We start from the raw sequence: 20,716 nt of genomic DNA, 5'->3' as shown, positions 1-20,716 counted from the left end.
ATTGGTGGGGTGGTAAGCAGAGGGGAGGATAGCCTTAGATTACAGGAGGATATAGACGGGCTGGTCAGATGAGCTGATCAGTGGCAAATGGAATTTAATCTGGATAAATGTGAGGTGATGCACTTGGGCAGGACAAACAAGGGCATTGGAATACACGATGAAATGGTAGGACCCTGGGAAGTACCGAGGATCAGAGGAACCTCGGTATGCACGTCCACCGATCTCTTAAGGTAGCGGGACAGGTAGATAGGGTGGTTAGGAAGGCATATGGGATGCTTGCTTTTATTAGCTGAGGCATAGAATATAAGAGCAGGGAGGTTATGCTGGAACTGTATAAAACTCTGTTTAGGCCACAGCTAGAGTATTGTGTGCAGTTCTGGAATCCGCATTATAGGAAGGATGTGATTGCACTAGAGAGAGTGCAGAGGAGATTTACCAGGATGTTGCCTGGGCTGGAGAGTTTTAGTTATGAGGAGAGATTGGATAGACTGGGGTTTTTCCCTGGAGCAGAGGAGATTGAGGTGTATAAAATTATAAGGGGCATAGATAGGGTAGACAGGAAGGAACTTTTCCCCTTGGTGGAGGGATCAATAACCAGGGGGCATAGATTTAAGGTAAGGGGCAGGAGGTTTAGAGGGGATGTGAGGAAGAATTTTTTCACCCAGAGGGTGGTGGGAATCTGGAACTCACTGCCTGAAAGGGTGGTAGAGGTAGAAACCCTCACAACATATAAGAAGTATTTGGATGTGCACTTGCGATGCCATGGCGTACAAGGCTATGGGCCTAGTGCTGGAAAATGGGATTAGAATAATTAGGTACTTGTTTGGCCGGCGCAGACTCGATGGGCCGAAGGGCTTTTTTCTGTGCTGTAGACCTCTATGATTCTATGACTAAAACCCAGTTACAAAAGCACTCTTTACAAAAGTCGTAATGTTTCGGGAAAAGGCAGGCATTAGACGTCAATGGCAAGAAGGGTTCTACCTAGAGCACGTGCCTGGGAGCAGCTAACCATTTAGGAGTCTAGGCAACGCAGCAGGTAATCTATGCGCAAATTGGCTACCACGTGTCCTAAATGATAATAGTGACTAATCTAATCTTCATTGAAAACTATTCCACTGGCTGTCAAGTGTTTCGGGAGGTGCTGAGGTCACAATATCAATACAAGTCTTCCTTTCCTCTCCATTTGGAAATTGGATTTAACTTGTGTTCCTCTTACCTTTATTCAGTAGCCATTCTTTCACTGTTTGTGTCACATCAAATGAGATCCACTCTTCATTTGCCTTGGTTTTCAGCAGGCGATTGTCTAGGTATGTGTTGCCGTTTGAACTGACCTGGGGTAAACAGTACAGATGCCTTATGAATAATGTGGTCTGTAGCTTAACCTCCACCTCACCACCTTCCCCACCCCGCCCAAACACCTAAACCAAATAAACCCAATTAGACGTCCCCAAGGGAAGACAGTGGCAAGGTGGTAATGTCACTGGACGAGCAGAGCAGAGGCCCAGGCTAATACCTTGGGGACATGGGTTCAAACCTCACCACGGAATTTAAATTCAATGAATTAATAAAATTCAGGAATTGAAAGCTAGTCTCAGATGGTCATGGTGACCATCGATTGTCATAAAAACCAATCTGGTTCACTAAGGTCCTTTTAGGGAAGGAAATCTGCCATCTTTTCCTGGTCTGGCCTATATGTGACCCCAGACCTACAGCAATGCGGTTGGCTCTTAGCTTCCCTCTGAAATGGCCTAGCAAGCCACACATTTCAAAGACAGGCAACAAATTCCAGCCTTGCTCGTGATGCCCACATCCCAGGAAAGAATTATAAAAGCGATATTCTACACTCCTGAATAGATCAGAACAGGCTGGGTCTCTTTTTCTCCCTTGAAAAGGGACAACCTGGTTAGAGGTCTTTAGAATTAGGAAGAGGTTCAATAGGGTAGATGTAGAAAACGATAATCACTAATAAATTCAAGAAGACATCTGTACCCAGAGGGTGGTTAGTGTTTGGAACTCGCTACCACAAGGAGTAGCTAAGGTGAACAACATTGGTGTATTTTAGAGGAAGCTAGGTACATGCATGAGGGAGAAAGAAATGAAAGGTTTTTTATATAGAGATATACAATAGAGATGTAGATATAGATATAGATATATATATAAAAATAAAATAATGGATAGATGAACATACGAACATATGAATACAGATCAGGAGTAGGCCATTCGGCCCCTCGAGCCTGCATCGCCATTCAATAAGATCATGGCTGATCTGAATGTAACCTCAACTCCACATTCCTGTTTATCCCAGATAACCTTTCACCCCCTTGTTAATCAAGAATCTATCTAACTCTGCCTTAAAAATATTCAAAGACTCTGCTTCCACCGCCTTTTGAAAAAGAGAGTTCCAAAGACTCACAACCCTCTCAGAGAAAAAATTTCTCCTCATCTCTGTCTTAAATGAGCGACCCCTTATTTTTAAACAGTGAACCCCTAGTTCTAGATTCTCCCACAAGAGAAAACATCCTCTCCACATCCACCCTGTCAAGACCCCTCAGGATCTTAAAGGTTTCAATCAAGTTGCCTCTTACTCTTCTAAACTCCAGCAGATACAAGCCTAACCTGCCCAATCTTTCCTCACAAGACCATTCCTAGCATTAGTCCAGTAAACTTTCTCTGAACTGCTTCTGACGCATTTACATCCTTCCTTAAATAAGAACACAATACTCCAGATGTGGTCTCACCAGTGCCCTGTATAACTAAAGCATAACCTTCCTACTTTTGTATTCAATTCCTCACAATAAATGATAACATTCTATTAGCCGAGATAGATAGGTTCTTGATTGGTAAGGGGATCAAAGGTTACAGGGAGAAGGCGGGAGAATGGGGTTGAGAAACTTATCAGCCATGACTGAATGGTGGAGCAGACTCGATGGGCCGAAGGGCCTAATTTCTGCTCCTATGTCTTTTGGTCTTTCCTAATTACCTGCTCTACCTGCATACTAACCTTTTGCAATTCATGCACTAGGACACCCAGATCTCTCTGAATCTCAGAGCTCTGCAATCTCTCACCATTTAGATAATAAGCTTCTTATTTATTCTTCCTGCCAAAATGGACAATTTCACATTTTCCCACATTATAATCCATTTGCCAGATCTTTGCCCATTCACTTAGCCTATCTATAACCCTTTATAGCCTCCTACATCCTCTTCACAATTTACTTTCCTACCTATATTTGTGCTGTCAGCAAATTTAGCCACCATTCCTCTGGTGCCTTCAAGTCATTTATGTAATTGTAAACAGTTGAGGTCCCAGCACTGACCCCTGTGGCACACCACTCATCACACCCTGCCAACCAGAAAAAGACCCATTTATGCCAACTCTCTGCTTCCTGTTAGCTAACCAATCTTCAAACACCTCAATATGTTACCCCCTACACCATGAGCTTTTATTTTCCACAATAACCTTTGATGTGGCACCTTATCAAATGCCTTCTGGAAATCTAAGAACAGTACATCCGCTAGTTCTGCTTTATCCACTGCACATGTGACTCCTTCAAAGAATTCCAATAAATTGGTCAAACATGATTTTCCCTGTCACAAAACTATGTTGACTCTGCCTGATTGCCTTGAATTTTTCTAAGTGCCCTGCCATACCATCTTTAATAATAGCTTCAGACAATTTTCCCTATGACAGATGTTAAGCTAACTGGCCTGTCATTTCCTGCTCTCTGTCTCCTTCCCTTTTTGAATAAAGGAGTTACATTTGCTATTTTCCAATCTAACGGGACCTTCCCCAAATCTGGGGAATTTTGGAAAATTAAAACCAACGCATCAACTATTTCACTAGCCGCTTCTTTCAGGACCTTAGGGTGAAGTCCATCCAGACCTGGGGATTTGTCAGTCCGCAGCCCCAACAATTCGCTCAATACCACTTCCCCGGTGATTGTAATTTTCCCGAGTTCCTCCCTCCCTTCCACTTCCTGATTTACAGCTGATTTCCGGGATGTTACTTGTGTCTTCTACAGTGAAAGCCTAAGCAAAATACCTGTTTAATTCATCCGCCATCTCCCTACTTTCCATTATCAACTCCCCAGGTGCACTTTTGCTCAGTTTGTTAACTCTTTTCTTATTTAAATATCGATAGAAACTCTTACTTTCTGTCTTTATATTATTAGCTAGCTTTCTCTCGTACTCTAATTTTCCCTCCTTATTAATCTTTTTGTCATTCTTTGCTGTTCTTTATATTGTTTCCAATCTTCTGACCTGCCACCCATCATTGCGTAATTATATGCTTTTTCCTTAAGTCTGATACTGTCTTTAACTATTTTAGTTAACCACGGATGGTGGGTCCTCCCCTTGGAACTTTTCTTTCTCATTGGAATGTATCTATTCTGAAATATTACTTTTTAATGTCTGCCACTGAACTTCTATTGACCTATCCCTTAACCTCAATTGCCAGCTCACTTTAGCTAGCTCTGCTTTCATGGCCTCATAGTTGCCCCTTGTTTAAAGTTTAAAATACTAGTCTTGGATGCACTTGTTTCTCCCTCAAAATGAATGTAAAATTCACTCATATTATGATCGCTGCTACCTAGGAGTGCCTTCAATAGGAGGTAATCAATTAATCCTGCCGCGTTACTCAGTACCAAGTTTAGTATAGCTTATTCCCTGGGTGGCTCCAGAAGATGCTGTTCTAACCCAAACACATTCTATGAACTTATCTACACTACTTTTGCCCATTTGATTTTTCCAGTCTATATGTAGATTAAAATCCCCCGTGATTGTTGCTGTACCTTTCTGACAAGCTCCCATTATCCCTTCTCTTACACTCCATCCTACTGTGTAGTTACAATTAGGGGACCTGTACACCACTCCCACAAGCGGCTTCTTGCCTTTATCATTTCTCATCTCACCCAAACCGCTTCTACATCCTGGTTTTCTGAACCTAGGTCAACCCTCTCTACTGTGCTAATACCATCATTAATTAACAGAGCCACCCATCCACCTTTTCCTAACTTCCTGTCCTTCCTAAATGTCACGTACCCTTCAATATTTAGGGCCCAATCTATGTCATCCTGTAGCCATGTCTCTGCAATGGCTATCAGATTGTATTTACTAATTTCTATTTGTGCTATCAGTTCATCTATTTTGTTTCAAATGCTACGTGCATTAGATACAGAGCCTTTAGTTTTGTCCTTTTATTATTTTGAGCGTCTAGCCTTATCTGCCGATTTACTCTTAGATTTGTACCCTCTGTCCCTTCCTGTCACCTGTCTATCATTTCCCATATTAATACCTTTCCCTCTTGCCTTGTCTCTACTCTTGGTTTACCACATCTCGCCAAATTTGATCTCTCACACCCCCCCTTCCCCCACTACTATTCAGTTTAAAACCCTCTCTACTGAAGGCAGGTAGAGGCTCAGTTGAAGGATAAAAGCTGGTATAGAACAGTTGGGCTGAATGAATTTTACAGCACTGAAACAGACCAATCTAATTCAGTGATTCTGGTTTGCAGTTGGTCACAAGCCCATCTTCTCCTGAAACAGATAAAATGAAGAAAGCCAATGTGACTTTATCAAACTGTTAAAATCTCAATTCTGCATGACCTGCTCAGTCTCTCAGAGAGATCTTGGGTTACAATCAGTTTAAACAACTCAAGTTGTTATTAAAATAATCTCACACCCAAGTATCGAGAGCTCGGGCTGCAGCTGTCCCAACCTTACTCATAGATAAATAATCACCTAGACAAAGAAAGACCGTGCATTTCTATAGCCCCTTTCACAACCTCAGGATGTCCACAAAGATCTTTGCAGCCACTGAAGTACTTTGAAATGTCACAGCATTCAAGCTATGCACAGCAAGTTCTCACAACAGCAGTGTGACAGCAACCAGACCATCTGTTTCGTTGATGCTAGTCAAGGGATAAACATTTCTTCTTTGAAACGCTGCCATGGGATCTTTCCTATCCAGCTGAGACGCAGCCTCAGTCTAATGCCACAGCTGAAAGACGCCTCCAACAGTGCAGCATTCCCTCAGTCGTCAGTGTGTCAGCCGTGGCTCAGTGGGTGGCACTCCTGCCCCCAAGTCAGAAAGTTCTGGGTTCAGTCCCACCTCCAGAATTTGAGCTAAAAAAAACCCCAAGGTTAACAGTGCAGTACCGATGGAGTGCTGCACTGTCGTAGGTACCGTCTTTTGGAGGAGACATTAAAACCATCTATCCTCCATGGTGGATGTAAGAGGTCCCAAGGCACTACTTTGAAGAAGAGAGTAGGGGAGTTCTCCCCAGAGTCCTGGCTAATACTTATCCCTCAATCAATATCACAAAAAACAAACGATCTGGCCATTATATCATTGCAGTTTGTGGGATCTTGTTCCAATCAAATTGGCTGCCACGTTTCCTAAATTGCAACAGTGGCAGCACTTCAGAAGTACCTCAGTGGTTTCAAAGTGACGTCTGGGGGCTGTGAAAGGAGCTATATAAATACAAGTCTTTCTTTCACTGCACTTAAGGGCCTGCTGGATTATATGTTCAAGTCTTTTGCATTGGTACTCAACTCACTGATCTTCTGACGAAGAGGGGGTAGTGTTGCCCACTGTGCCACAGCTGGGAATGACAAACGCATTCGATCCCTCAATCCCTTTCCTCACTGGAATCCCATCTGACTGTGACCCTCTCATGCAGTCACTCCAATTCCTTCCCTGGAAAATTATTCCACAGCTCTGGGTGAAAAGTTCCTTGGACTTCCCTCCTTTCTAGAGTTTGAGGATAAAATCTAGGTTGACATTCCCAGTGCAGCACTGGGAGTGTGCAACACTGCCGGGGGTGCCATATTTCAGGTGAGATGCTAAATTAAGGCCCCATCCACCAACTCAGGTGGTTAAAGATCCTGTGGAGCTCTTGGAAGAAGTAGACATTCCGGTCCATTATTCTTCAACAAACATCATGAAAACAGCCAGTGAAACAGCCCAGGTCCAAATGCAGCAAGACCCGGACAATATCCAGGCTTTAGCTGACAAGTGGCAAGTAACATTCGCGCCAAACAAATGCCAGGCAATGACCACCTTCAACAAGAGAGAATCTAACCATCGCCCCTTGATGTTCAATGGCATTATCATTGCTGAATCCCCCAGTATCAGCATCCTGGGGGTTACCGTTGACCAGAAACTAAACTGGGCCAGCTATATAAATACTATGGCTACAGGAGCAAGTCAGAGGCTGGGAATCATGCGGTGAGTAACTCACCTCCTGACTCCCCAAAGCCTGTCCACAAGGCACAAGTCAGGAGTGTGATGGAATACTCTCCGCTTGCCTGGATGAGTGCAGCTCCCACAACACTCAAGAAGCTCAACACCATCCAGGACAAAGCAGCCGGCTGGATTGGCACCCCATCCACAACCATTCACTCCCTCCACCACCGATGCACAGTGGCAGCAGTGTGTGTACCATCTACAAGGTGCAGCAACTCGCCAAGCCTCCTTCAACAGCACCTTCCAAACCCATGACCTCTACCACCTAGAAGGGCAAGGGCAGCAGACACATGGAAACACCACCACCCGGAAGTTCCCCTCCAAGCCACACACCATCCTGACTTGGAAATATATCGGCCGTTCCTTCACTGTCGCTGGGTCAAAATCCTGGAACACCCTCACTAACAGCACGGTGGGTGTATCTACACCATATGGGCTGCAGCGGTTCAAGAAGGCAGCTCACCACCACCTTCTCAAAGGCAATTAGGGGTGGGCAATAAGTGCTGGGCCCAGCCAGCGACACCCACATCCCGTGAACGAATGAAAAAAACAAGTGCAAGCTTTTTCTGTCCTTTTTAAGTTCCTCGACTTAACCCGTGTACTCTGAGTCTTCAATGTATTCAAGAGACCGTTCAAAGGTATGGATTCACTGTGGAACAACTGACTCCCAACCCTGTGTGATATTAACGCTCGGAAGAAGAGTCACATAGACTCGAAATGTTAACTCTGTTCCTCTCTTCACAGGTGCTGCCAGACCTGCCGAGTTTTTCCAGCATTTTCTGTTTTGAGTTCAGGTTTCCAGCGCCCGCAGCATTTTGTTTTTATGTTAGTGATGTTAACACTGATGGGCTACCCCGTCACAAGACACACAGGAGAATGTTACAAAAGAAACTCCACATCTATGCGGGACAGTGCTGAGGGAGCACCTCCAGATCACTTATGGTAACAAGACTAAATGTGCACCAGCTTCTCTTGCGGTTGCACAGACTGGGAAATGCTGCTGCATTTCATTCACACTCATACTGGCTGCATTATGCTTGATGCATTTGGAACTGGTTAAGGATTATTAAATTATCAGCAGTTGTGACGGCTGGTTGAAGGATTCTTGCCATTGTGGTTGCCCCTGGTGGTTTTCCCACTTCATATTTTAATAGGTTTGCTGTCAGCAGATTTAAGGAGATCTTCAATGTCATGAGGATTTGCAAATTATATTTTGGGTTTTCATCTCAATGATTCCTGAACTGAGTGTCATTATGGCACAGAAGGAGGCCATTCAGACCAGTAAGTCTCCTTTTGTGCTGTAATGACTCTAATGACTTCAACGCCCTTGGTTTCTAATTTTTGTTGGGCAAGGGTGTTTAAGAGTTACGGAGCCAAGGTGGGTAGATGGAGTTACAATAGATATCAGACATGAACTAAGTGAATGGCACAATAGATTGGAAGTGCTGAATGGCCTCCTCCTATGTTTTGCTTCCATGGTCACTCCTGGGGTATGTTCAGACTGGAGAGTTCCTGTAGAGTAATGTCAGTACCTGAAGATTCCTTTCTGGGCTCTGGGAGCTCATTGAATGCGTGGCAATGTCACTCAATGTGTCTCCCTGTCCTCTTTCCTCCTACGGTTAGCGTAGAAATGGCACATCTTCCAGGCCACACCCTCCCTCTCCAAAGAGTCATCCAATTCTATCATTAGAAGAGCCTTAGTTGCTGTAATCTGGGTCATGAGTTCTGATTGCTGTAGTTCATCGAGGCACATTCTAAATAGACTCTGTAGGCTGTTTGCTGGGGTGCATTGCATAGATAGACTGCTGGCTGTATGTCCTGTCAATCTGTTTAAAAAGTATCTCCATGGACTACAGCAAACAGGACACATGACCAAAACTGCAGCAATGTCTCCTGATAAAAGTAGGGTTACTTCTCCAGCAAAATGCAGTGAGTGGAGGATAGAAACATCAACACTGTGGGTAAAACCACGCACAGTCACCTATAGCAGTGTATTCTGCAGGAATGATTAACAAAGATCGTTGTTAATCAATGATTAATCATCTCCATTCTGACTAAGAATAGCAGCGTCATTCTATATAGCCTACTTCCTCCCCATCACACTCCTCCCCCATATTACCTTTTTCCTGCTTACTGACCTCTTAGTTCTCAATTCTAATAAACGTTCACACCTTAAAAGTTAATCTGTTCAGTCAGGGTACAAAGTATTGACTGGCCTGCTGTGTAGTTCAGCATTTTCTCAGTTATAAAAAAATAGGTAAGATTGCTTTTGATTAAAAATGTATTTTAGATCTTCTGTTTAGTGATTTAGGTCTGATATTTTAGTGATGAAGTTGGCCTGACATTGGAGACAATTTATTACTGTAATATTAGTGTTTGTCTCAGTGTCATAGTACATAAATTGAAAACTTTAAAAAAAATAGCAGCCCCAGACTGAAATTGTTCTGATCTTCTATAATTCGACTGTTACTTGAACCTTGACCTACTGCAAAAACCAATAGTACCATGGTAACCAACCTTGTTGAACCTCTAATGAGCATATGACTCATTTGCACCCCTCGCTCTCATCTTGTCAGCTATGGCTCTGTGAGTTCCATCTCGCCCCACCAGAGGCAAACTCTTCCATTCCTGAGACTTGAGCATGAAATGTAAGCCACCAAAGAGGGAGTGCTGCAAAGTCAGAGGTGCCGTCTTTTGGGGTGAGAGGTTAAACCGAGGCTCCATCTGTGCTCTCAGGTGCGCACGCTATTTGAAAACGAGCAGAGGGAGCACTCCTCGATGTCCTGGCCAATATTCATCCCTCAACCAACACCTAACAGAAGAACAGACTATCTGGTCATTTTGTGGAATCTTGCTGTGCCTTAAATTGGCTGCCACATTTCCTAAATGGCAACAGTAACTACACTTTAAGAAGTAGTTAATCGGCTGTAAAGCAGGTTGGAACATCCTGAAGACGTGAAAGGTGCTAAATAAATTGACGAATTAAGTCCTCTGACGCTGTAGTAGCCAATCTATAACATTATATCCAGCCACTGATAAGCGAGCAAATCGCTTCTGCTCCTGCCTCTGATCTCCTTCCCTTCTCTAAAGCCACTGGGTCACCCCGAGAGACAATTCAAGGCCTTGAAAGCTAACATGCTCTCTTACCCTGCAACCATCTTCCTGCACCTAGACAAAGCTACTCAGCTGGGGGTGATGGGGGTGGGGAGACATTATAATGGTGGCGTATGTACACTAGATTGCATGTTAGGAACTGCCTGATTTGCTCTCCGCCCTTCCTTACAATGTTCACGGTAACTGAAGCTATTTTCTCTGGCCCACGAAGTGGTAAATAGTAGACTTGGATTTAAAGTCATTGACAAAAATAACCAGAGGGGAGCTGAGGAGACAAGTTTTTACGCAGCAAGTTGCTGTTATATGGAATGCGCGATCTGAAAGGATGTTGTGGAAGCAGTTTCAATAGTAACTTCCAAAAGGGAATTGGATAAATACTTGAGAAAGGAAAAAAAAACAATTGCAGGCTCCACGGTAACAGCAAGGGGTGTGGGATTAATTGGATAGATCTTTCAAAAGGGCCAACACAGACACAATGGTCTGAATGGTCTCCTTTTGTTCTGCATGATTCTATGAATTGAAACATCTCCCAGCTGAGATCAGCTAACGCTGTGCAGGCCAAGTGATTAAACCTGGCATGTCCCTCCTTGGTTGTCCCTTGAATTTCTAACGCCAGCCTGTTCCAATATAGGATCCTTGCCAACGGCTCGTCAACAGGGACTCTCTGTCTCAACAGAAGCTCGACTGAAGTCGAGAGGGAGCGTGGAGCACATGCCCATGCTTCTGGGATTGCCAACAAATTCGGAACGAGGCACGCTGTGTAGGTTACGTACAAACTCTGAAGCTGCAGCCTCCCCACCCTGTGAGGCTGGAGATGGCAGAGACTTGGGCTTGCGTCTGGGAGTTATCTTATGGGTGGGTCTGCGGTAGGGATATTTCAGCTCAACTGGGCGTCGGCCTACAAACCTTATTTCCTTTTGTATGTTGTCGCGAGAATCCCCCAAGTAAATATTGCGTCCTGCGGTCTCTCTACAACAGGGACTAGGTGTTGGCCATGTTGTGATGTGTGCTACCAGCACACACAAGGATTGGTGCAGGGGGACTCTTCCACATTGATGGTTGGTCTCTTCCCGCCTTCTCATCGTAACCCTTAAACCTCCCATGGGATAGTCCCATCAGCTGTGGCTCAACGGCTAGCGTTCGAAATATGGGTCAGAAGGTCATGAGTCCAAGTCCCACTCCAGAGACTGCAGCACATAATCTAGGTTGACATGCCCAGTGCAGCATTGCGGGAGTGCTGCACTGTCAGAGGTGCCGTCTTTCAGATGCTGTTAAACCGATGCAGCATCTGTCATCTCAGGTGGACATAAAAGACACCATTTCAAAGGCAACTAGGTGAGTTCTCTCTGATGTCCTGCCCTCATCCAACATCAACGAAACAGAGTATATGACCCACAACCACCACCCCCTAGAAGGACAAGGGCAAGAGATAGATGGGAACACCACCACATGCAAGTTCCCCTCCAAGCCACTCACCATCCCGACTTGGAAATATATCGCCATTCCTTCACTGTCGCTGAGTCAAAATCGTGGAACTCCCTCCCTAACAGCACGGTGGGTGTACCTACACCACATGGGCTGCAGTGGTTCAAGAAGGCAGCTCACCACCACCTTCTCAAGGGCAACTAGGGATGGGCAATAAATGCTGGCCCAGCCAGCGAAGCCCACATCTCGTGAATGAATTAAAAAAGAAAAATCATTATCACACTTCTGTTTGTGGGAGCTTGCTGTGCACAAATTGGCTGCCATGTTTCCTATGCTACAAAAGTGGCTACACTTCAAAAGTATTTCATTGGCTGTAAAGCGCTTTGGACGTCCCAAGGTTGTTGACGGCGCTATATAAATGCAAGTCTGTCTTGCTTGCTTTTTTTGGGTCAGAATGTGCCATTCTGTCCTCCTCGGTTATAAATGAGGAAAGCACCTCAATCAGCTTTGAAGCAGCTCCATTGGGCTGCCTCAGCGTCTGCTCTCCAATAGAAACCGGCCAAACTTTCAACAACCCAATGAGCTGCAACGCATCTGAACTCAATCGCAGGAGTCAAAAGGCAACACGCCACCCACGCTCCCCGAGGTGACCCGGCGTATGAAAGTTCAAAGGGGCCCTGTGGGCCTGTCCCTGATCTTGATGCTGTTTATTTTCCTTCCCTATCAGCCTGAAGTTCAATGCCACACTTAACAAGTTGGCCTCATTTCTTGGCTCCACAATTCTAATCAGGCAGCCAAGTGAAAGGGACAAAACTGCACAGGTACAAAATACATCAACCAAGACAGCGCACTGGGAACACAGGAAACCATGGGCATTAAACTCTGCCAGGTTTGGAATCCACTGAAACACTCTCGTGTAGAAACATGCCGCTCTATTAGCCAGTCAGCAATTGCCACTCCCAAGGGCGGATCCACTCAGTTTGGACAAGAGCCTCGAGATGGGACACGGTCGCCAGACGTTGGCAGCAATTAAAGAGAGAATGGCTCCTGCGACTATGCTATGTGGGCTCCACAGCAAAAAAAAAGAGAGGGGGCCCATCGTGTGCCGGGCTCTGGTCGAGATTCAACCTGCCCCTCAGGAATGCCATCCCAAAGGCTTCAACACAGAGAGAGAGAGATCAGGAAGGGTACCAGGCTCATACACCACCAGGAGCTAAACAAGACAAACTGTGACTCAGGTAATAATCATCTGTTGCAGCCAGGGTGATGGTATGAGCAACGGTAGCCGGAGGCAGTGGAAATTTTATTCCCACATGTGTGTGTGTGTATCTCACTGTACAATACGCAGCGGGTAAATTCAGTCATCTGATACACCCCCGTACCTGTACAGTAGACAGTGGGTAAAAGAGAATAATTCGCTCGGCTAAAATTTATTCACTGCCTCTACCGCAGTCCAGAACGCGCCAATGTTTTTTCATGCTCAGGGCATGAGAAACAGGTGAGAGACTTCCTATGGAGGCTATAAGCTGTCTGTGAGCGTCACTCTGCATTACCTGATAGAGTTCCACCCTCTGCTCCATTTGCTCTGCATCATCCCTGGGCATTCGATAAAGTCGGAACTCGGCACGATGCAGGAAGGATTCACTGGAAGCATTCAGAAAGATGTTGAACCGATAGGTTTTGTGGTTGGCGTTACCATCTACAAGCAAGCAGAGTGATCAGATCAGCAAAACATGCAAATCATAACATTTCTGCTGCAAAGTTGCCCCAGTCAGTGCAACAGGTCGAATAATCAGGGCATACACAAAACGCACCGAGGTACATCAGAGTAGGTACAACACGGGGTTAGATACAGAGTAAAGCTCCCTCTACACTGCCCATCAAACACTCCCAGGACAGGTACAGCACGGGGTTAGATACAGAGTAAAACTCCATCTACACTGTCTCCATCAAACACTCCCAGGGCAGGTAGAGCACGGGATTAGATACAGAGTAAAGCTCCCTCTACACTGTCCCCATCAAACACTCCCAGGACAGGTACAGCACGGGGTTAGATACAGAGTAAAACTCCCTCTACACTGTCCCCATCAAACACTCCCAGGGCAGGTACAGCACGGGGTTAGATACAGAGTAAAGCTCCCTCTACACTGTCCCCATCAAACACTCCCAGGACAGGTACAGCATGGATTTGATACAGAGTAAATCTCCCTCTACACTGTCCCCATCAAACACTCCCAGGACAGGTACAGCACGGGGTTAGATACAGAGTAAAGCTCCCTCTACACTGTCCCCATCAAACACTCCCAGGACAGGTACAGCACGGGGTTAGATACAGAGTAAAGCTCCCTCCTAACGATATCTTTTAATCCTAAAGTTCGAAGAGGACCCTCTGCTGCCATTGCACTTGCTTTGTTTGCAAGACTTCCCTGTCAATGGCCTGACTCTGCCAATTGGTGCTGAATGATTTTGCTTTGCGAGGACCCAGCAGACACTGGGTGGGGACGATTCCCAATTCATGTCAGAGCCCTCAGAGCAGCAGGTATGGGGGTTTGCTTTCCTTACAGCGCCCTGTGCCAGGTTTGAATTCTGTCCTGGAGGTGACCTGCCGGTGGGGTATCACCAGCTGACCCTTGGTCTTGCAGTTCAACCTTTGCACAAGTTGGTTGAATGTTGCCCTCTGACCTACTGCTGTAATTTACAGGAAAAAAAAGTGACGAGATTGAGAAGTGAAAGAAGCAGCTTCAGCGAGCACTGACTGCGAGGGACAAAAAGAGGCAACAAAAGAGACACTTCTATCTTTCTTCTCCACCCCTTACAGAAACGGCAGGTTCAATCACCAAAACCCTCTAACACTCTCTTCCAAGTCACGTCCTAACATGCCAGGGGGAAACATTTGACGGGGGACGAATGGGCTGACTCTTGCAAAGGGGGCCTACATAGCACGGGCACAATGGGCTGAATGGCCTCCTTCCATGCTGTAACGATTCAAGCTGAAAGCCTTCCTCCTTGTGCTCCCGGTCGCTGTGTGCAAGGGGGACTGGCCGTGGCTGAAAAACAAGGTCGCGGTTTTTTTTTCCAGCCCCCTCACTGAAAAGGGAAGCAATGTGGTGCGTGATAACTCAAAGAGGCCCAACTGTACACAGGTCTCCAGAGGCCAAAAGGCAGTTCCCAGCCCGAATACTCACAGGCACATTTCTCTCACACGTCTGCTGGCAAGGAATAAAAGCAGCAAACAATGAGCTGAACTGGGGATCGGAAATGGAAATACCGAACGGTTAAATGCTCCGGTTGTTTAATGACAACCCAATTTTTTTTTTAACATTAAAAAAAACAGTTTCTCAATCCCCGAGTTTCCACTGAGTTTATGATTACATGGAATTACGTTGAATTTACAACACAGGACCAGGCCATTCTGCCCAACCGTTCTATGCCAGTGTCCATCCTCCTACGAGGACTCTGAAGGGGTCTGACAGGGTAGACACAGAGGTTATTTCCCCCTGGCTGGGGAATCCAGTTTCAGGGTTATTTAGTGTTTTTGTTTTTAAGTTTCCTTCATGGGGCGTGGGCGTCGCTGGCAAGGCCATCTTTTGTTGCCCATCCCTAATTGCCCTCGAACTGAGTGGGCTCACTCGGCCATTTCAGAGGGGCACTTAAGAGTCAACCACATTGCTGTGGGTCTGGAGTCACATGTAGGCCAGGCCGGGTGAGATTGGCAGATTTCCCTCCCCTAAAGGACATCAGTGAACCAGATGGGTTTTTACAACAATCGACGATAGTTGTCATGGTCACCATCACTGAGCTTCTGAACTCCAAGGATTTAATTAACCTGAATTTAAACGCCACCAGCTCCTGTGGTGGGATTTGAACCCACTGTACCCGAGATCATTCGCCTGGACCTCTGGATTACTAGTCCAGTGTCACATTACCATTACGCCACCATCTCCTCGCCGAGATTTGGAGAGATTTCTTCAAAGGGTGGTGAATTTTGGAATTCTCTACCCTAGAGGGTTGTGGATGCTCCATCAGTGAATGCTGACAAGGCTTGGGATAGACAGATTTTTGATCTCTCAGGGAAATCAGGGGATATGAGGGGTACAGACAGAGTAAATGCGAGTAGGCTCTTTTCACTTAGATTAGGAGAGATAAACACAAGAGGACATGGCTTTAGGGTGAAAGGGGAAAGGTTTAGAGGGAACTTCTTCACTCAGAGAGTGGTGAGAGTGTGGAACGAGCTACCATCTGACGTGGTAAATGCGGGCTCACTCTTAAGTTTTAAGAATAAATTGGATAGATACATGGATGGGAGAGGTCTGGAGGGTTATGGACTGGGTGCAGGTCAATGGGACTAGCGGAATAATATTTCGGCACAGACTAGAAGGGCCGAATGGCCTGTTTTTCCTGTGCTGTAGTGTTCTATGGTTCTATGGATATGGGGAGCAGGCAGGAATGTGTTGAGGCAGAAGATCAGCTATGATTGTGTTGAATTGTGCAGCAGGTTTGGTGGGGTGGCAGTGGGGGCAGCTGTCTGGCCTACTCCTGCTCCTATTTCTTACGTCATCCATCTAACCCTATCAGCATAACCTTCTACTCCTTTTTGCCTGGTGTATTATGTTGTTTCCCTTTCTAAATGAGCTCGGCCTGGGTAGGAGTTGGTGTGCTACGATAGATCACAGTGCCCCTGTGCTCAAAAGGGAAAAGGAAACCAGCCAGGTCTCCATTTCAGGATCACTCTCCAGTGATTTCTGCTGGAAGGTTTCCCCTTCACTGTCGGATGATGGAATTACCTAGATCTTTGGCGGTCAACGTGCATTTATGTAGCGCCTTCAGAATAGCGAAACATCCCCAGGCACCTCACAGGAGCACAATTTTGCACACTGTGCCGTCTAAAGGCGATATTCAGACAGGCGACAGTAGTCTTTTTTGGAAAACCTTAAAGAGGGAGGCTCAGGGAGGAAGTCCCAAAGCTTAAAGCTGAGGTAGCTGGAGGCACGGCCACCGATGATAGGGCGATGGAAAGCGGGGAAGCACAAGAGGCCAATATCGGAGGTATACAGAGATGTCGGGTGGGGTGGGGGGGGGTTTTCAAAGCTGATGGTTGCTACGGAGATGGGGTTGTGGCGAGGCGATGGAGGGATTTGCAGATAGTGATAAGAATTTGTTTTAAATTGAGCCCCTTGCAAGACCGGAAGCCAATGGAGGTCAGTGAGCACAAGGCTGGAAGGGACTGGGGGCTGAATTAGGACACTGGCAGCAGAGGTTCAGGTGTTCCCAAGGTTACAGGAGATGGAGGTTGGTGGCGATTGACCCTTGACGCCATCAAATTTGTGGTGAGGCCGAAGACAATGGTTCCAGAATTCCCAATACTTAAATGGAAGAAATTCCAACTTGACCAATACTGAATGTTGGATAAGCAGCAACAAAGCATCAGCAGCAGAGGGGTTGAGGGAGAGAGCTGGTGGTTAGCTGGAGCTGCGCGTCATCAGTGTGCATGTGGAAGTTGTCACTGTGTCAATCTGGTTTGATAATCACTCCTGTGAAGCACCTTGGGACATTTTACTGCGCTAAGGCCGCTACATAAATTCAAGCTATTGTTGTTGCCTCTGTTGCAGTTTCCAGAAATTGATCTCTACTTCCTCTGCAGCAAGAGGCAGGAAGAAGTATTCAGAAAAAAAACAAACACCCCCAGAACTTGTCACTCATTTACCCGCTGATTCATTGTCCTCTTGCTTTTGACTGACCACAAAACATAAGCAGAAAATTCCAAGCAAATCTACCGTCCCCCAAGGTTAAAATTTCCTGCTGTTTACTACAACTGCTCTTTTGTGTGTTCCATGGTGGCCGATCTCCTCAGGCAGTTTTATAACAATGTTTTCATTAACTGGGTCTTCCTCCTGTACTGTCAAATATCACAATTTCTTTGGGTCAGCTCTCAGCATTTTCCAAACTTCGAGAAACACGTGTATTCATGGTCTGGCCTTGATATTATGATGCACCCCTTCCCCCATACCCCCTTCCCCCATACCCCCTTCCCCCATACCCCCTTCCCCCATACCCCCTTCCCCCATACCCCCTTCCCCCATACCCCCACCCCGTAATCTCCAGTGAGTTTTTTTTTTAATTCTTTTCAGGGGTTGTGAATGTCACTGGCTAGGTCACCATTTATTGCCCATCCCTAATTGCCCTTGAGAAGGTGATGGTGAGCTGCCTTCTTCAACCACTGCAGTCCATGTGGTGTAGGTACACCCACAGTGCTGTTAGGGAGGGAGTTCCAAGGTTTTGGCCCAGCGACAGTGAAGGAACGGCCGATATGTTTCCAATCAGGATGGTGAGTGGCTTGGAGGGGAACCTTCAGGTGGTGGTGTTCCCATGTATCTGCAGCCCTTGTCCTTTTAAATGGTAATGGTCGTGGGTTTGGAAGGTGCTGCCAAAGGAGCCTTGGTGAGTTGCTGCAGTGCATCTTGTAGATGGTACACACACTGCTGCTACTGTGTGTTGGTGGTGGAGGGAGTGAATGTTTGTGGATGGGGTGCCAATCAAGCGGGGCTGCTTTGCCCAGGATGGTGTCAAGCTTCTTGAGTGTTGTTGGAGCTGCACTCATCCAGGCAAGTGGGGAGTACTCCATCACACTCCTGACTTGTGCCTTGTGGATGGTGGACAGGCTTTGGGGGGGTCAGGAGGTGAGTTACTCACTGCAGGATTCCCAGCCTCTGACCTTTTCTTGTAGCTATAGTATTTATCTGGTTGGTCCAATTCAGTTTCTGGTCAAAGGTAACCCCTAGTACATTGATGTTGGGGGATTCAGCAATGGTAATACCATTGAATGTCAAGGGGTGATGGTTGGATTCTCTCTTGTTGGAGATGGTCATTGCCTGGCACTTGTGTGGCGCCAATGTTACTTGCCATTTATTATCAGGTCAATCCAGGGAAGAAGAATTTGAGGAAAAAGAACTTGCATTTTATACAGCGCCTTTCAATCTGTCCCAAAGCGCTTTACATCCTACCAATGAAGTTACTTTGTAGTGAAATATAGAATGCGTAGCAGCCAATTTGTGCACAGCAAGATCCCACAAACAACAATGTGACAAATGTCATGATAATCAGTTTTCATGATGTTGGTTGAGGAATAAATATTGGCAAGGACACTGGGGAGAATTCTGTTTCTCTTCCTTCAAACAGTGCCCTGGGATATCTTACATTCAGCTGAGAGAGCAGATGTGGCCCTCGGTTTAATGTCTCATCCGCAAGACTGAAACTCCGGCAGTGCAGCACTGAAGTGTCAGAATGGATTTTACCTTTGGAATGGGATTTGAACCCACAATCTTCTGACTCAGCAGTGGCACTGACCAGCTCCCCAACAGAAGGGAGGGGAGGGAGCTCCTTTAGCCACTCATTGGCCCTGAGATTACGATGGGAAAGAAAATCAGCTTCTGTCCGATTGCTAACCAGTAACCAGCTCTGGGCAGCCTGCGTGTGTGGATGCTGAGTGTGGACGGGAGCAGACTCAGCTGTGACGCTCCCCACAGTTGAATAACTGGGTGGCCAGTCTAGATTCACATGAAGAATGGCCAAAGAGACTAAGGGACCCTTAAGGGAATCAAAGGGATATGGGAACGGGGCAGAAAAGTAGAGTTGAGGTAGGTCAGCCACGGTCGCATTGAATAGCAGAGCTGGCTTGAGGGGCAATTTGGCCTACTCCTGCTTCATATATCCTCGAGTAGGAAGAGACCAGAGAGGCTGACGGAATCGTAACCCAGCAAGAGAGTCCATGCCAGGACAGCGAATGAGGAAATTGGGAGAGGAAAGCTCGCTGATAATTGAGGAACAGTCAGTATTGAGAGTGTGAATTCGAGAGGAGCTCGCAAGAGGGCATGGGCACAATTTCAAGTGGTATCGACTCCTCTCTTTGTAATATTGAACTGTAATCCCATTGTGGGTTATCTTTGTTTTGCCAAATCCACCCACAAACATATCCCAGTCACTTCAGATAACATGACTCATTATTTACTTCAAAGCAACACAGGAATTGCAGGACGAGGTCAATCTCGTTGGTCTTCTACCTTCCTGGTGGTCACATGATAAACTGCTCCTTGACTAATCACACCAATTCGCAAATAGTCTATAACTGACCCAGACATGAGGCAAGAAAGCCCCCAGCGGTGGACAGCTTTGGAAACCATGGCTGGAACCGTCCGTCCCCGCTGGGGTCGGGCGTGTTTGGTGGCCGGAGCGGACAATATGGTGAGAAGGCCAAATAAAAAAATAATCGGTTTCACAACGTCGTGAAACCAGTTTGCGATCGTCCGCTCAGCCTGTCGATGCCGCTCAATTGCTGGAATGGGCTGAGTCCTGCTCTCAACGATCGTCCTGTACTGATCCTGAAACACAACTGGCCAGCAACTCCTTGACAAAATCAGTCAGTCAGTCACACAAGCTGAAGCAGACGTCACTGGACAGGGAAGTCTGACTGATGCACAACAGACTGTTGCCAGTGCACCGCCAATCCCTCTTTCTGAGGAGGGGGAACTGTTAGCTAAGCATGAGGAGTCGGGGAGGAATGCCAAGTGCTATAGGGGGAATGAGAAAAATAAAATTTGCTTAAAATTCTCATCCCTACCTCCAAATCCTTCCATGGCCTCACCCCTGCCTATCTCCTCCTGCAGCCCTGCAACCAACTAAGATCTCTGCCTTCCTCCAATTCTGGCATCTTGCACAACCCTGGTCTCCTTAAGCCCTCCGCTGGTGACAGTCTCTTTAACTGTCGAGACGCCAGGCTCTGGAATTCCCTCCCTAAACATCTCTGGCTCCCTGGCTCTCTCTCCTCCTAGACTATCGAGGCAGGAGAAGCCTCACCCCCAGGGTCTTGTCCTTGTGTTGGCGGCTCTGGAAATGTTTAAGGGTTGGTAAATGGAGCAGGTGGTGAGTGGTGGGTTTT

At 46.3% G+C, this 20,716-nt stretch overlaps 1 protein-coding gene across 2 annotated transcripts in view; it reads right to left on the bottom strand.

Moving 5' to 3' along the window:
• Positions 1 to 20,716, bottom strand: part of LOC144671401 (transforming growth factor beta-1 proprotein-like) — a 50,112-nt gene that overhangs the window by 19,974 nt on the left and 9,422 nt on the right. For both annotated transcript variants that reach the window (XM_078533297.1, XM_078533296.1), the window contains 2 exons: positions 13,338 to 13,483; positions 1,217 to 1,331 (listed from right to left, as the gene is read on the bottom strand). In XM_078533297.1, coding sequence (XP_078389423.1) covers positions 1,217 to 1,331; positions 13,338 to 13,483 — 261 coding nt within the window. The remainder of the gene's footprint in view (positions 1 to 1,216; positions 1,332 to 13,337; positions 13,484 to 20,716) is intronic.

Source organism: Cetorhinus maximus, chromosome 32 (genome assembly GCF_964194155.1).
Source record: "Cetorhinus maximus chromosome 32, sCetMax3.hap1.1, whole genome shotgun sequence".
Classification (NCBI taxonomy): Eukaryota; Metazoa; Chordata; class Chondrichthyes; order Lamniformes; family Cetorhinidae; genus Cetorhinus; species Cetorhinus maximus.
The sequence above is the reverse complement of the archived record's forward strand: the minus strand, read 5'-3'. Positions and strand labels throughout refer to the sequence as shown.